Source organism: Ovis canadensis, chromosome 9 (genome assembly GCF_042477335.2).
Source record: "Ovis canadensis isolate MfBH-ARS-UI-01 breed Bighorn chromosome 9, ARS-UI_OviCan_v2, whole genome shotgun sequence".
Lineage (NCBI taxonomy): Eukaryota > Metazoa > Chordata > Mammalia > Artiodactyla > Bovidae > Ovis > Ovis canadensis.
Window position 1 is genome coordinate 26,168,446 of NC_091253.1, and position 15,365 is coordinate 26,183,810.

General features: G+C 58.7%; 1 protein-coding gene across 1 annotated transcript in view; it reads left to right on the top strand.

Moving 5' to 3' along the window:
- Window positions 1-15,365, top strand: part of AGO2 (argonaute RISC catalytic component 2) — an 81,171-nt gene that overhangs the window by 50,638 nt on the left and 15,168 nt on the right. Inside the window, exons 4-11 of the mRNA XM_069600875.1 lie at window positions 4,939-5,120; window positions 6,689-6,825; window positions 7,322-7,456; window positions 8,079-8,166; window positions 9,929-10,076; window positions 10,750-10,869; window positions 11,013-11,135; window positions 13,624-13,757. Of these exons, the coding sequence (XP_069456976.1) occupies window positions 4,939-5,120; window positions 6,689-6,825; window positions 7,322-7,456; window positions 8,079-8,166; window positions 9,929-10,076; window positions 10,750-10,869; window positions 11,013-11,135; window positions 13,624-13,757 (1,067 nt within the window). The remainder of the gene's footprint in view (window positions 1-4,938; window positions 5,121-6,688; window positions 6,826-7,321; window positions 7,457-8,078; window positions 8,167-9,928; window positions 10,077-10,749; window positions 10,870-11,012; window positions 11,136-13,623; window positions 13,758-15,365) is intronic.

Here is a 15,365-nt window from a genome sequence, read left to right on the forward strand (position 1 = left end):
GTGGAGCAGTGTGTGAGAGGTCAAGCCTGCTGTCCCTCTCGTCACAACACAGAGTCACTTCCCGCACGGGCAGAGAGCCCCCAGCAGTCGTGTGCTTCACGGTAGAGTCCGTGCACACCATCATCTGTGGGCTGTGGTTTGCAGCGGCAGAGGGTGACGTCATCTGAGTCCAGAGAGAGACACTGAGAACGTCCCGAAACCATGAAACTTTTAAATGTGAACCACACACCTACGCTCATGCTCCAGGCCAACCCCAGACAGGAGCCTGCATCATGGGCTGGGTCTGTGAAGACCTAGAGAGAAGTGTGTTCGTGCAGGTGTAGGCGGGTGCCACGTTGGCAGCAAAAGCAAGCGGTCACTCGGCTGTAACCAGCGATTCGTCCAAAGAGATGCCATGATTCATCAACCTGGGAGTCGTGGTTGGATTAACATGTCATCTCTCCTTATTGTCTTTATCCTTGCCGTGGCTTTATTTAAAAAGCAGTAACCCTTCTGCCTAGCAGCTGCCACTTCTTGGCACATCTTCCAGTCACTGGGCTGCCCTGCTTTGATGATAGGTGTTGTTTGTAAGAGAGGAAGACCAAAGACGGCGTGGAAATCATTTTTACATGTCCTGGGGGGTGGGGGGGTGAACAACATCAAAACACAAACAAGTAATTGAACAATTATCCCAATAAGAATGTAAAAGCTGATTCCCTTCAGGAATGACCTACACAGTTAGCCTCTCACCAAAAGAGTCCCTGAGAAGGAAAATAGCTCAGAGCTTAGAGGATCTGAGATCTGAGGCTACTGCCCTGTCACCTGCAAGTTCTCTGCAGACAGGACATTGTGGTTTTGCTTTTGCATTTTGATGATAATCTTAAAATGACTAAGCTCCTCTACTGGGCTGGATGGCCAGCAGGGGCGGTTGCTTCAGCTCCCAGCAGCACGGCTGGGAATTGCGGTTCTCTGATAGGAGGCCTCTGTTAGGGCCGAGGCTGGGCGGGGCAATGATGAGGGCCCCTGAAATAACAGCCTGCCTCTCACCAGCCCTGCCTGGCTCTGGGGACCTGATGCCAGCCAGTCAGCTGAGCAGAACCACCTCTTGCAAATGAACATGCTCTCTGCCTTTGAAATGGGGCTTCCCTTGTGCTCAGATGGGAAGGAATCTGCCTACAATGTGGGGGACCCGAATTCGATCCCTGGAGAAGGGAATGGGGTGGACCCATGCCAGTCTTCTTGCCTAGAGAATTCCATGCAATACATTCCATTTCAAGTGTATTAGTTATAAAGTTTTGTGTTTAATTTGCACATTTGTTTTTGTTTAAAGTTGTATAAGAAAGAAAAGCCTAGGGAGTTTACTCACAGTGTTGTCTGTTCATATTTATAATTAGGTACTGGGGGCCCTGAGGAATATTTTCCTTCAGAAGGGCTGGGGGAGGATATGTGGTGGTCAGAGCTGAGACACGTTGTTGTTGACGTCGACACGGGCGCCGGGGTGGTAGTGGGTGTGAGCCAAGTGCCTTCCTGTCCCTGAGTAGTGGTGGGGCCTCGGGTGGGCTGCCTCCCTGCCACCCTGTAAAATGGAAGGCGGTGTGGCAGCCGCCTGCCAGGGTCCTTGTGCCGCCCCCAGTGAGTGAATGCACCCTGAGACGGCTTCTCCACTCTTTGTGTTTCCCCCATAGCCCTGGGGCCTCTGTTAAGTGCTGGTTCTGGTTCCGGGTCTGGGGTGTCTCCAGCTTTAAGCAGCTCTCCTGGGTGATGCCCACGCTCCTGGTCTCAAATCATGCCTGGAGGGGCATCAGGGTCTAAAGTACTTGTTACAGCACCGGGGGCCTGGCACACACTTGGCAGATGCTAACAGCGATGGTTGCAGGCCGAGGGCTCGCCTCTGCCGCCGTAACCGCTGCTCGTGGGGTGCCTGGTGCCACAGCAGCACTTTGGGCATCTCACCAGGTCTTGGTGGGCGCTTTGCATGTGTGCTCACTCGTGTCCAAGTCTTTGCGACCCTTGGACTGTAGCCCGCCAGGCTCTTCTGTCCATGGGATTCTCCAGGCAAGAAGACTTGCCAATGGAGTGGGTTGCCATTTCTTCCTCCAGGGGGTCTTCCTGACCCAGGGATCGAACCCACATCTCCTGTGTTGGTAGGCAGATTCTTTACCCCAGAGCCACTTGGTGTCTCTTAGCTGGGAGCGCTCCCATCTTCATTCTTTCCTCAAGTGGGCTTAGAGAAGCTGACCACAGCCTCAGGGTCTGGTTTGGGTGGAGTCTCCCGATTCCAGACCCCTCCTTCCAGTGACCTGTAATGTCTGTCACGTATTTGCAAGGTGCAGAAACTCATGTCTTCTTCTGTTTGGGAGCTCATGTGAGATGCTACCCTTTTCTCTTCCCACCTGTTTACATCTTGTAGCAAAGAGCCATCTTTTTTTTTCCTTTTATGTGTGCTCTTTTTCCCATACACTACTTTTTTTGCATCACAGGCAATTGTGTAGTAAGAGGGAATCCTTTAGTGTCCCCAGTTGCCCCAGTCTGCCGGTGGCTGCCTGGGGTGTCCACACCGTGCCTGGGTCCCGGACCCCCAGCGGGCAGCTGTTGTCCTCTGCTCCTCGTCTCTCCCGCCAGCCCTCCCTCCTCCCTGCCAACCCCGTGCTGGCTGAAAGGCCCCTGCATGCCAGGCCCGCCTTTCCCTTCTCCATGCAGGAGACCAAGGAGCTGTCTGGGCTGCTCGCCATGCAGGTGTTGCTCCTGGCTCGTCTTCAGCAGGGACACGATGTGAATTGCAGCCAGGAGCGTGTTCGCTTGTTGCCCATGGTGCTCCCCCTGTGGGTCTGTGGACGGCTGGGTGAGCAGAGCCCGTGGCGAGCGGTGCTCCCGGCCCTCCCTGGTGCTCCCTCCAGCTGCACGGGGGCTCCAGGTGGGACTGCTCTGTCACCCCGGTGACACACAGACAGGAAGGACCCAGCGTGTGACTTCTGTCCGACTGCAGAGGTCAGCCCTCAGGGCCGTCTCCCATTTTCTAGGCCTGTGGTGGTGCTTCTGCTGACGCTGCCCACAGTGAGAAGGTGGCGGGGGACATCTTCCTGGTCATGGCTCTGTTGCTCTGGCGTCCTTGTGCGCACGGCATCTGTGAGGCCGGGGGCCGCCCGCTGTCCCGCGTTATAGACAGCATCCCGGAGGAGCCGCCTGCCCGGTCAGGCTGCAGAGTGCGGCCTCTTGAGGCGTGTCTGATGGAGAATGGCGCAGAGCCTGGAGCTTCTTCTGTTCCCTCTTTGCCGGGGACTGCGAGGAGGCTGGTCTGGACTCTACTTGGAAACAGGAGGACCTCTTCCTGAAGGGAAACACCCCACCACATCCCCACTTGGTGGGATTATAGAGGCATTTCTGAAGAATGACATTAACAGCCGTCTAATTTAGCACTGGTTCCCGAGCACAGTGGGCATGACGTGCCCGCTGGAGTCAGTGTGTGAAGGGAGCGGATGTGAGTCCCCACCACCTCCTGGCCACGCTCTGCGGCCACACGCGGGTCTCTGCCGGCCTCACTCACCCCTCCCCGGCTGCCCCTACAGTCCCCATCCTGATGACTCGGGTTAAGCTGGTGCTCTCTTGACAGCTTTCGCTGGCTGTGTGCGCACCCTTAACATGTCCTCTGTCTTGAGACGAACCTTACTGTCGCAGCCGTCCGGCTAGCTGCTTCTGGTCAGTGTTAGGTGCTTGAGATCCATCCACTGGGAAGAACGGGCTTCCTTCTCACACTCTGCTGCTCCTTGGACGGAGCCCGGGCCATGTCTGGTTTGGGGCCTGCATGAGTCATAGATGTGCAGGGCTCCATGTGGTCTGGTTGCTGCTCTGGGGTGTCTGAGGGCATGTAGCAGTGTAAGAGGCAGCGCTCCCCGAAGGGCGGGGGGTGAGCGGAGGGATAGTGCAGGCGTTGGGGGTGGGGCTAGAGTAAGAATGAGCCCCCCACCACCGCCGTCATCACATGTGAGTGGCAGGGCCTCTGACACTGGCCCCCGCCTGCGCTTTCGTGGTGGTGGTTGAGGCTGCTTTCTCTGCCTTCTTGGCCCTGGTGATGCTGTCCCATGGCACTTCTGTGCACAGGTGGGCGCCGACAGCCCTCCAGCAGTGTTGCAGCCTGTTTGCTCGAGGCTGAGCCTGGGGTATGATGTCCCCACTGTCCACATCCTCCACTGAGTGACTGTGGTCTCCCCGCGTCGCACTGGAGACAAGTCTAATCCGACAGAAAGGTTGGAAACGTCCGTCCATCTCGATCATTGTTAGTGTCTTGCTCTGTTTTGTCTCGAGTCTGTTCTGAGAAGGCTCATGCTCATGATTTATGCACTGCAACCTAGCTTATGGACTCAGAGACCCAGGAAACAGGAACCCCCCACCCCACATCCTCTGCAGTTTTCTCAGTCCCACCCGAGAAAGAATAACTGTCCAGGACCCCCAGAGAGCTGCCCGCACCCCGTTCCTCCGTCCCAAGAACAGCCTTGTTTATGCCTGCGTCCCGTTTTCCCCGTCCTGGGGTTTCCGCCTCACAGAAGCCGCCCAGCCCCCGGCAGTGCTGACCCCTGGCTCCGGCGCCCCTGTGTATCTGCTCAGGCTTGGGAGGCCGGGACCTCCGGGTCAGAAGGGGCGGCACGCCCATCCCTGTTCCATTGGGTGGAGGACCGGCTGAGTCTCCCTGACCGTGGGTGCTCTGGAAGACGGCTGGCCCCGGGAGGGGTGCAGACCCTTCCACATGCAGACCCATCACCCCCAAGTGGTCTGAGCTCAGTGTCGCCCTCTCCGCCCTGTAGAGGAGCTGAGCGGGGCTGAGTGGGGAAACTTGTGGGGAAACTTGTGCGGAAACTGTGCTTGGCTGGCTTGGCCACGGGGAGGTGCCTTCTGGGGCCGTGAAAACTCCCCACTGGCTTCCTCAGAATGCGTGAGTAGCCGTGTGCTCGGGTCCCCTCCCAGGTGGAGCTGGAGGTCACGCTGCCGGGAGAAGGGAAGGACCGCATCTTCAAGGTGTCCATCAAGTGGGTGTCCTGCGTGAGCTTACAGGCGTTACACGATGCACTTTCGGGGCGGCTGCCCAGCGTCCCCTTCGAGACGATCCAAGCCCTGGACGTGGTCATGAGGCATCTGCCGTCCATGAGGTGAGGACCGCCCGTGGGGTGGGGGCCAGAGGAGCAGGAGGGTCTGCCTCCGACGCCGCCGTTTCCTGAGAATGTGAGTCTGCTCTCCCAGGATGCACTGGGCCTGGGGCTCTGGGTGGTGACACACCCGGGTTTATAGGGCAAGGGCAGCAGTGCCTGCCAGGAAAGTGAGCTGGCGGAGTCTCGGGCACACAGAGGTGGAGAAAGCACTCTCAGGCACACACAGTCCCACCGGAGAAAGAAGAATCGCCCAGGATCCCCCAGCAGCTGCCCTCCCCCGCTCCCTGTGTCCCAAGACAGGCACACACTCCCTGACTCTGGGCGCACGGTCGCTCCACCTGGCATGTGAGCTGGGTCCCGTTTCTCCGTCGCCTGCGCACCCATGTTCCAGCTCTGTGCTCAGCTGGCCTGTGCCACGTGGAGGAGCCTTTCAGGACCTTGGGGGTTTCCCACTTTGGCTCTATCCTGTGGGGTTTTACCTCCACTAATCACTGCATTTGCTGGGACATTTGGATGGCTCGTAATTGACCAGACAGAGGCCCAAGAGTTGAATAGGTCCCCATGCGGGAGCTTGGGCTTCTCCCGGGATCGCCTCTTCCTTCTGCATATATCCCGCACAGTGGGACCTCGGGAACTGTTTGAATGATTAAGTAAAAGAAGGAACACTTGAAACTGAAATGAACCTCCAAACTGCGCTTTCCCAACCCTGACCAGAACTCTGAGGTGTGAGTGTAAGAGGAGGTGCCTTGAAGGGCCGGGTGGGTTTTCACAGGGCGCCCTGCTGTTCTGCAGACAGGGCAGGCTGTCCGTCAGGGCAGGGAACAGCTCCTAAGGGTTGTTGCCAAAATGTCAAATCCATTCTTTAAATGAGCAGCAGGAATTGCTGTGATTGTTCTCTCCCCCCACCAAATCCCTCTGAATTAATCACCAAGTTACCTTTATCATCAGGAGGAAAGTCTTTGGGAAAAGTGGAGAAAGAGGCAGGATGAGCACGTCTGAGGGGAGGTAGAGAGCGGGCCGCGTGTCTGGTTGGCGGCTGCGTCTGCAGGCAGCAGGGTCTTCCCTTGGGGACCCTCAGCGATGCCACAGCCGCTGACCGCTGCCCTGAGAGTGTGGGGGCCTCTAGCTCTGAGCCCTGGCGGGAACTGGCCCCAGGAGGGGTGTGGATCCTTCCACACGCAGACCCACCATCCCCAAGCGAGATCTGAGTTTAGCGTCTCCCTCTCCGCCCTGTGGAGGAGCTGAGCGGAGCGGGCATGGCCCCGGGGGCTTGGTCTACGAGAGGTCCTTGGCCTTCAGCGCCAGATGCCCTGCGGCCCAGGAAGGGCCTGTCTAGCTGGCTGACCGCGGTCACCTGCACTTACACCCCTGCCCACCCTGCCCGAGCAAGGTGTGAAGTGCTGGCTGCAGGCAAGGCATCGAGGTGGGAGGTCCTGCGGGAAATGGGAGGCAGGACCAGGCCACGTGCTCTCAGCTCTCGGGGGGACGTTCTCCCGCATTTCCGCCGCACATTGGCCATCCTCAGGGTGTGTGCCCGCCTGCCGCCCTAGACGAAGCTCTTGTTCCAGGTACACCCCCGTGGGCCGCTCCTTCTTCACGGCATCTGAGGGCTGCTCCAACCCGCTGGGCGGGGGCCGAGAGGTGTGGTTTGGCTTCCATCAGTCCGTCCGGCCTTCTCTCTGGAAGATGATGCTAAATATCGATGGTAAGCAGAGCCCCGGTCCCAGGGTGGGGCTCAGGGGGAGGGCCCCTGAGGCCAGCTCCGCTCGCACCTGCTCGTGAGCGAGGGCAGCAGAGCTAAGGCTCGACCGTCAGGGCCTCTGTGGGGCCCCCTCCCCAGCCGCTGGCTCAGGGTGCTGCGGGGGGCTCCCAGCTGCCCTTGTGTTGGATAAACTTCAGCGAGATGGAGGCCAGGAGGTGGTCAGACACTGCCAGAAAACCCACGGCTTGTGGCTGTAGAGCCCAGGTTTACTTCACTCAGAGGTGACTGAAGCCTCCTCCGGCCCCTAGCGCCGCCCTGGCCGGGATGGGCAGTGGCAGTCCCCGCCCCAGCACAAGTCCCCGCTGCCACGCCCCCGCTCCAAGTCCGCTCCACGGGCAGGGGGCGCGGAAGCCAGGTGCCCTCCCGCCTGGCCGGGGGCTCTGCCGTGCAAGGGGTTACGCCAGGCAGACCCCGTCACGTCTTCTCTTCCCGCCCACAGTCTCGGCGACAGCGTTCTATAAGGCACAGCCAGTCATTGAGTTTGTTTGTGAAGTCTTGGATTTTAAAAGTATTGAAGAACAACAGAAACCTCTGACAGATTCCCAAAGGGTCAAGTTTACCAAAGAAATCAAAGGTAAGCAGCTGCCTGCCTTAGACCTGAGGGGCACACGGCCAAGGGGGCCCACATTTCTCCTTAGAGGCGGGGGCAGTCGATGTCAGACTCATCAACACGGGGACAGGGTGGCCCGTGACGTCTGAGTGCGGAAGAGAGCCCAGGGTAGCCTCAGGACTTAACCAGCGTCTCAGATGTTCCGGAACATTGGCTCCTCACCACTTGGGGTGTCTGAACTCCTCAAGCTTGGTCTCCACTCAAGGAAGTGCAGTCCAGGGCACCGTGGTCGGGCTGGGTCCTCCTGCTTGCTGGAACACCCCGGAGCCCAGCCGTCAGCACCTGTCCTTCCCGGGGATGTACAGAGGCCAGCAGCAGGGTTTTCTGCTAAAAATATCCCCACAGGAAGCACAGAAGGCCATGGGCACGGACACCACGCTCTCAGCAGAGCCCACGTCATCCATTGTCTCTGAGCACAGGCCTCAGGCCTCGTCAGGCCTCAGGCACCCCTGCGGGTGAGACGGCCCAGGCCCTCAGCGTGGGTCTGCAGGTGACGGTCCCCTGAAATCCAGTGGTCTGTCGGTGGGGTGTCGCGACAGGCCAGGCCGAGTCTTGATGCTGAAGCCCAGCCGCTCTGTGTCCTTAGGTCTAAAGGTGGAGATAACGCACTGCGGGCAGATGAAGAGGAAGTACCGCGTGTGCAACGTGACCCGGAGGCCGGCCAGCCACCAGACGTGAGTCTCCCCAGGCTGCCCCCAGGCTGCCCCCAGCCGCCGGCCGCGCGTCCCCCCAGGCTGCCCCCAGCCGCCGGCCGCGCGTCCCCCCAGGCTCCCCCCAGGCTGCCCCCAGCCGCCGGCCGCGCGTCCCCCCAGGCTCCCCCCAGGCTGCCCCCAGCCGCCGGCCGCGCGTCCCCCCAGGCTCCCCCCAGGCTCCCTCCAGCCACCTCACGCGAGTCCCCCCGGGCTCCCCCCAGACTGCCCCCAGCCGCCGGCCGCGAGTCCCCACAGGCTCCCCCCAGGCTCCCTCCAGCCACCTCACGCGAGTCCCCCCAGGCTCCCCCCAGTCACTGGCCGCGAGTCCCCACAGGCTCCCCCCAGCCACCGCACGCGAGTCCCCCAGGCTCCCTCCAGCCACCACACGCGAGTCCCCCAGGCTCCCCCCAGGCTCCCCCCAGCCACCTCACGCGAGTCCCCCCCAGGCTCCCCCCAGCCACCGCACGCGAGCCCCCCCAGGCTCCCCCCAGCCACCGGACGCAAGTCCCCACAGGCTCCCCCCAGCCACCGGCCACGAGTCCCCCCAGGCTCCCCCCAGCCACCGCACGCAAGTCCCCTCAGGCTCCCTCCAGCCACTGCACGCGACTCTCTCCAGGCTCCCCCCAGCCACCAAACATAAATCCTTTCAGACTCCCCCCCAGCCACCAGACGTAAGTGACTGTCCCTTCAGACTCCCGCCAGCCCCTCTGGGGCCTTTTCTGTCACTCACAAGTCTAGACTCTGCATGGTGAGTTCTGGAAGTGCCCCTTTGGCTTAGTCGATCCATCCTTCACATCGTGGAATGAAACTATGAAATCTGTCCTGTTGGAGGCAGGAGTGGGGATGAGATTGGATGTGGTGGGGTGGGTGGGAACTCCCGGGGACTCCCCAGCAGTTCTCCTTGAATGTCACCAGCGCAACAAGGGCCATGTGGGCTCACTGTCCAGTCCTCTGCACTGAGCAGGGGCCGGGCGGGGTGGTGGGCGCGAGTGGACATGCCTGGACTCGGCCTCTGCAGGTGCCCCATCGCAGCACAGGCAGGTGGGGTCCCTGTCGAGGTAGTAGGTGTCCTGGACGCACGGGTACCCTGCTGTCTAAGCACGTGGCCCCCCTGCACCCCACCTGGAGGCCTCCTGGGTCTAGTGAGGACTTGAGTTTATTTTGTGGTCATTCCAGGAGAAGCACCGGTGTGTCTCTGGGCACCGCTTATAGCAGGACGCGCAGGGCCTCGTGCAGCAGGCGGCCAGGGTGAGCCTGTGTCCTGGTCCCCGTGCCCAGCACCCTTGGCCCCAGCCCAGCCTGTGTGACTGCAGAGGCCCAAGCAGACGCGGCTTATCCCTTTTGCCGTCCTGTCTGGAAGGTCTCAGATTGTCTGGGGCGGGCTCTTGGAGCACGCAGCCTGTGAACAACTTTCAGAGTCAGTGCGAGGCGGCCTGGAGTGCGCACAGGCCGTTCTTGCTGGCTTTGCCTTTGTCCGGATCCTTTCCATGTCCCCTAGATGTAGGTGTCTCTTGTGATTACTGCATATCGTGAGCGTGGGGGTATTTTTCTCTTTCTGACTCTGGAGATAAAAGTTTGGGACTTGGGGATGTTCCCGATGACCCAGAGGGCATGGTGTGGTTTTGACTGCTTTGGGTGGCCCTCCGCCTCTTCCATCCCTGAGAAAGCAGACCCAGGAAGGCTGCGTGAGCAGGTGTGTGGGGCCCGGGGCGGACTCCAGGCCTGAGCTGTCTCTCTCCCGTAGGTTCCCGCTGCAGCAGGAGAGCGGGCAGACGGTGGAGTGCACGGTGGCCCAGTACTTCAAGGACAGGCACAAGCTGGTTCTGCGCTACCCCCACCTCCCGTGTTTACAAGTCGGACAGGAGCAGAAACACACCTACCTTCCCCTGGAGGCAAGCCCCCGCCCTCTGTCTCTGTGGGCTGGGCCACACTTTGACTCCCGCCACTGTGGGACCTCGGGCAGGTTCACAGACGTGGTCCAGCCTCAGTTTTCACATTAATAAGATGGATTTGGTAACTCACAGGATTTGTGTGAAGGTCAGGATCATGTGTATGTGTGCCCAGCAGACCTCTGGCACAGGAAGTGTAAAATCCACTACTGGTTTGAAAAATAATTGCCTGGGAAAAGATCAAATGCTGAAATGGAGGCCCGAGTTCTATTTTCTGTTAGCGTTTTAAATTCTCAGTGCTTGTCTGGTTGCTCGAACATCTGGGCCATGGTTGGGTTTTTCCCGTCTGTGCCCAGAAGGTAGACAGCTTCCCTTCCCAGGAAGCTCTGCTTAACGCTCCTGTCTGAGGACTGGGTCCACACAGCCGTGCTGAAGCCCCAGGCCTGCCCGCCCTGCGGCTGTGTTGGTCCCCTGCGCTGTCCCTAGGCTGTGTCTGTGTTACACCGGGTTTCCTTGGGGGGTTCTGCTGTGGACCGGAGGGCCTCCTCAGGGCTGCCGTTCCTAGTGGATCTCAGGAACAAATCCCCGCCCCCGCCCCACCAGTGTCTGTGCTCAGCCCCAGGCCCGCCCGCTCCCCCAGCCCACTGCTGACCCCAGCTCTCATGTTTCCTCGCAGGTCTGTAACATAGTGGCGGGACAGAGATGCATAAAAAAGCTGACCGACAATCAGACCTCAACCATGATCAGAGCGACTGCCAGGTCAGCCCCCGATCGGCAGGAAGAGATTAGCAAGCTGGTGAGCGTCCCACCGTTGGTGCAGGCCTCGGGTGGGGACAGGGTCCCCGGGCGTGGCACCCTGGTGCTCTGGACAGTCGCAGCTTCTGGAAGGAAGCAAACATTGCCCCCCAACTCTGAGCCTCTTCTCTCTTCCCTTTCAAGATGAGAAGTGCCAGTTTCAATACAGATCCTTACGTTCGTGAATTTGGAATCATGGTAAAAGATGAGATGACAGACGTGACCGGACGGGTCCTCCAGCCGCCCTCCATCCTCTACGGGGGCAGGGTAGGTGGTAGGCTGGGCGGGGCTGTTCTGTGGGTGTTGGGAGTGTGTGTCTGAATGCTGACCGTGAAGCGAGAGCGTCCAACCCCCTTCCTCACCCTAGAGGTGCAGACCGTGATCAAGGTAGAGTCCTTCCTGCTCCTGTGTGAACCTGTAACAGCTGTGAGGCTTCACAGAGGACTGGTCTCCTTGACCCTTTAAAGTTTCCTGAGACCCCCTTTTGCTTATCTAAAGGTAGACTTTATTACCCCACCAGACTTGTAAGGCCGTCGTTCTTTGTGTGCGGGGGACACGGTCAGTGATAAATTGTCCACAAGTTCCTTGCTGCCTCTGCTTTCTAACTGTTGTTTGGGTGGTATTTGGGAACAAGTACCTCAGTTTAGTTAATGCAAATGTTTGACCTCTGGCTCTGGTCAGTTTGATCCTGACCCTTGAGCCCCTTAGGGCTCATGAGAAATTCTTCTTTTCTGCTGGGGTTTTCTCCAGCAAGGTGGTGAGTAGGTGGGGCTGTGGAGGGTGAGGTAGAGCGCAACTTCAAAGGTCACAACTTCGGGAATTCCCTGGCGGTCCAGTGGTTAGGACTGGGTACTTTCACTGCCGGGACCTGGGTTTAATCCCTGGTCAGGGAACTAAGATCCTAAAGGAAGAAAGAAGCAAAAGTCATGGTGTTTGTCTATTAGGGAGCCCCCGTGGGAACCTGTGTTCCGCTTGACTTGACCCTGTCCCAGCTGGTGGAGTGGGGCCTGTTGTAGGCTTTCATTTTGTTTTGTTTGCAGGTTTTCCCTTTCTTATTTTAAAATGCAAGTTGTATTTATAAAAATGTTTAAAAGTTCAAAAAATGCAAAGAATTATAGGGGAAAATATCTCTTTTTTTCCTCACGTCCCAGCTGATCTCCCAGGAGGCAGTTCTCTTTGTAAAATCACCCTGGGGATTATCCATGTGTTTTTTTCACTCTTTCTTGTGTGCATAGTAACGTATTAAATACCCTTCTATACCTTGTCCTTTTTTAACTTACTGTTTTCTCTTAGATCACACGGAGGTCTTGGAGTGCGTGTGACACGTGGCTCCCTCATTGTTTTAGAGTGTTGCTAGGTAGTCCCCTGTAGGGGGTACGCCCCCCCCCACCCCCCGCTGGGCCGTGGGTGTTTGGGGCTGCTCCCTGCTATCTCCAGGAGGCCCCCTGGCTCCTTCTCAGCCCCCTTGTGTGCCTGGGAGCCCAGACACTGCCCCCGGGGCACCTTCCTACCTTCCTGCAGCCCAGCAGGGAGGCGGGTTCCCCTTTGCATGCCAGAAGAAGTGAGGCCTGGTAAAGCCAGGACTGCAGATCCTGCGTCTTTAGTGAAGGCAGGAGGCGTCTAGAGAACAAAACAGCTCTTTAACCTTGCAGGAATGTTAGAATCCTAAGGATTCGAAGTTTTTCATGCTTCTAAATGAACAAATTTTTCCAAATCTCTTAAACATAATAGTGGGAGCAAACACGTCTCATCACCGGCCCTACCCATTGTCCTGTCAGACAAAACATTAAATGTCCCCCGGCAACATTCGCTGATGTCTGGGGTCTGACAACAGCCCACACGCGGTGGCGGCTTGCTCTCTTACAGAAGGAGGCTGGCCAGAACAGGGTACTAGTTTAGAAAAAAATATGAAACATTCATTTCTGTAACGTTTGACTTTTACCGTATACTTGAATTACTTTAGTGAGAAAAATAAAAAAGTGTTTTCCATTAGAAAAACGGAGTAAATGACCGCAACTGAGACACACTGAGCCCCGCAGGGCCTTAGGCCCACAGGCTCTGCTCCCTCCAGCGGCCCCTCCTCCTGGTCCCTCGAACTCCAGCGTCACCTGGAGGCAGTTAACAGATTCCTTAGGTGACAGTCAGTGTTGAGCCCTGGTCCTTTCTGGTGGAGAGATGACAGAATCAAGCAGATGCGTTTCTGTTGTTTCTGTTCTTAAATGGGAGTAGCTTGAGCAGCGGCGGGCAGTGGGGAGCGGGACACGGGGGTGTGGCTCGGTCCCCACTGGCCTGGCCACCCCCAGGCATGGGGCTGGGAGAAGCGCCCTGTTTCCGTGCCCTTCCCTGGCTGCCCTGGCTGGTCCTGGCGGAGGGGAAATCCTTGTTTCTGACACAGGAGGCATTCCTGTTCCTGCAGGCTACCTGTGAGGGTGGGTGGGGCTCTGGGCCCTCCCTGCTCCCGCCCCTCCATCCCTCTGCTTGCCCTCCAGCCATCCTCCGCCCAGCTCACCTCCCCCACCCCCACTCTCCGTCCCTCCGTCCTTGGTCTGTGCGTCCGCCCAGCCCTCCTGTGAGCACTGGTGCCCCCATAGGCCCCCACAGCATGGGGCTGCTCAGCACTGGAGGCTGCACACAGGCCCGGTCCTCGGCCGCAGGAGGCTCCCTCTGCTTGGGGACCAGCCACAGTGGGGACAGTGACAAAACCCAGGGTCAGAGGGCTGTTTTCTTCTCATTCTGAACATCTTGCCATTTGCAGAATAAGGCGATTGCCACCCCAGTCCAGGGCGTGTGGGACATGAGGAACAAGCAATTCCACACGGGTATTGAGATCAAGGTGTGGGCCATCGCCTGCTTCGCCCCCCAGCGCCAGTGCACGGAGGTGCACCTCAAGTAAGGCTGCCAGCCGGGCATGTGGTCCCGGGGTGGGTGTGGGGAGGCCTGCTCCGAGTGGAGCAGGTGGCAGCCTCCAAGGGGAGGGCGGGGCTTGGCAGAGGGCGTTGCTCAGGGTGGGCCTGTCAGGAAGGGGGAGCTTTGCTTCTCAGACTTGCTGTGGAAGTGAGTGTGCAGAGGTGCAGCAGGTTATGAGAGAAAACAGTAAGTGAGCAAGTGTACGGTGAAAGTGAAAGCTGCTCACTCGGGTCCGACTCTGCGACCCCGTGGCCTGTAGAGTCCGTGGAATTCTCCAGGCCAGAATACTAGAGTGGGTAGCCATTCCCTTCTCCAGGGGATCTTCCCGACCCAGAAATAGAACTGGGGTCTCCCGCATTGCAGGCGGGTTCTTTACCAGCTGAGCCACCAGGGAAGCCCAGATATACTGGAGTGGGTAGCCTGTCCCTTTCTCCAGGGGATCTTCCCGACCCAGGAGTCGAACCTGGGTCTTCCGCATTGCAGGCGGGCTCTTTAGCAGCCAAGCCCAATAAGTGTACCAACTAGAGGCAAAGGAGAAAGTTGAGTTCACTGAACTAGCACTGTTTTTAAAAGCACCTTAGATTCATGTTTCTATATCAGACCAACCTGACCCGGTGTCAGACACTTTGAAAGCAGCACCATAAACATAGTTTGGTTGCCCATGCTTCTCCAAGCAGCCAAAACCTAACAGGGAATGGAAGGCGTGTGCCTCCCACCTCCCTTGGGAGGGAGCAGGAGGGGCCCTCGGAGCAGGGAGTCGCCGGTGGGCGTCTGAGCGGGCCTTGGTCCCAGGGAGCTGCAGCTCTAGGCGTTCTGGAGAGCTGGCATAAGGGCTGGAGCCCTTTCTCCCACACCGCCGGCAGAGAGAGCGGGGAGGGGCGGGGTGTACAGTCTGACCTCAGGCTGCCTCCCCCGCTTCTGTCTGGGGCCCTTGTGTCATTTCTCCTGGCGCCAGATGGCCCCAGGGCAGGTGCACCGTGGGCATAGACGCTTGTGAGTTTCTTCACCTGCACTAACGTACTGGACGCGGGGCGCTAACTGGCTGGGGTGGGGCAGCGTATCCTCGCTTTATCGTAAAAAGCTGGGATGTTTCTGTCCCTGCGCTAAAATGGAAGCTGTGGCTCATCTCCCCCGCCCCGCCTGTGACGGCCGCAGCTGCTGGTGCTGCTCTTGGCTGCGGGCTGTCTTGTTTTCTCCCGTGGCCATGTCATCTGAGTCCAAGCTGTGTGCATGGGATAAACCGGGGGAATCCAAAGGGATAGTCAGTTCATGGCTCTCATTGCCCTGACAGTGCTCGGCGTCTGCGGGCAAGTGGGCAGCAGCTGTTTGTGCCCGACTGTAAAAGAACAGCCCTGTCGCTGCCTGGGAGGGTCACAGCTGGTGGGGGTGGCGAGGCCACGATATGGCGTCTCCTGTTACATCCTGACTTTTCAGGGACCTGTGTGCTGAGCACGTGGGCAGCCTCTGTACATTGTCTTGTTGAAACAACCTCATCTCGGGCTTCAGCAGGGACTCAGCTCAATGAAAACGGCCTGGGGTCTGGATCAGTTAACACTGCCCTTTCTCGGGGCCTCTGGTGGGTCTGGATCG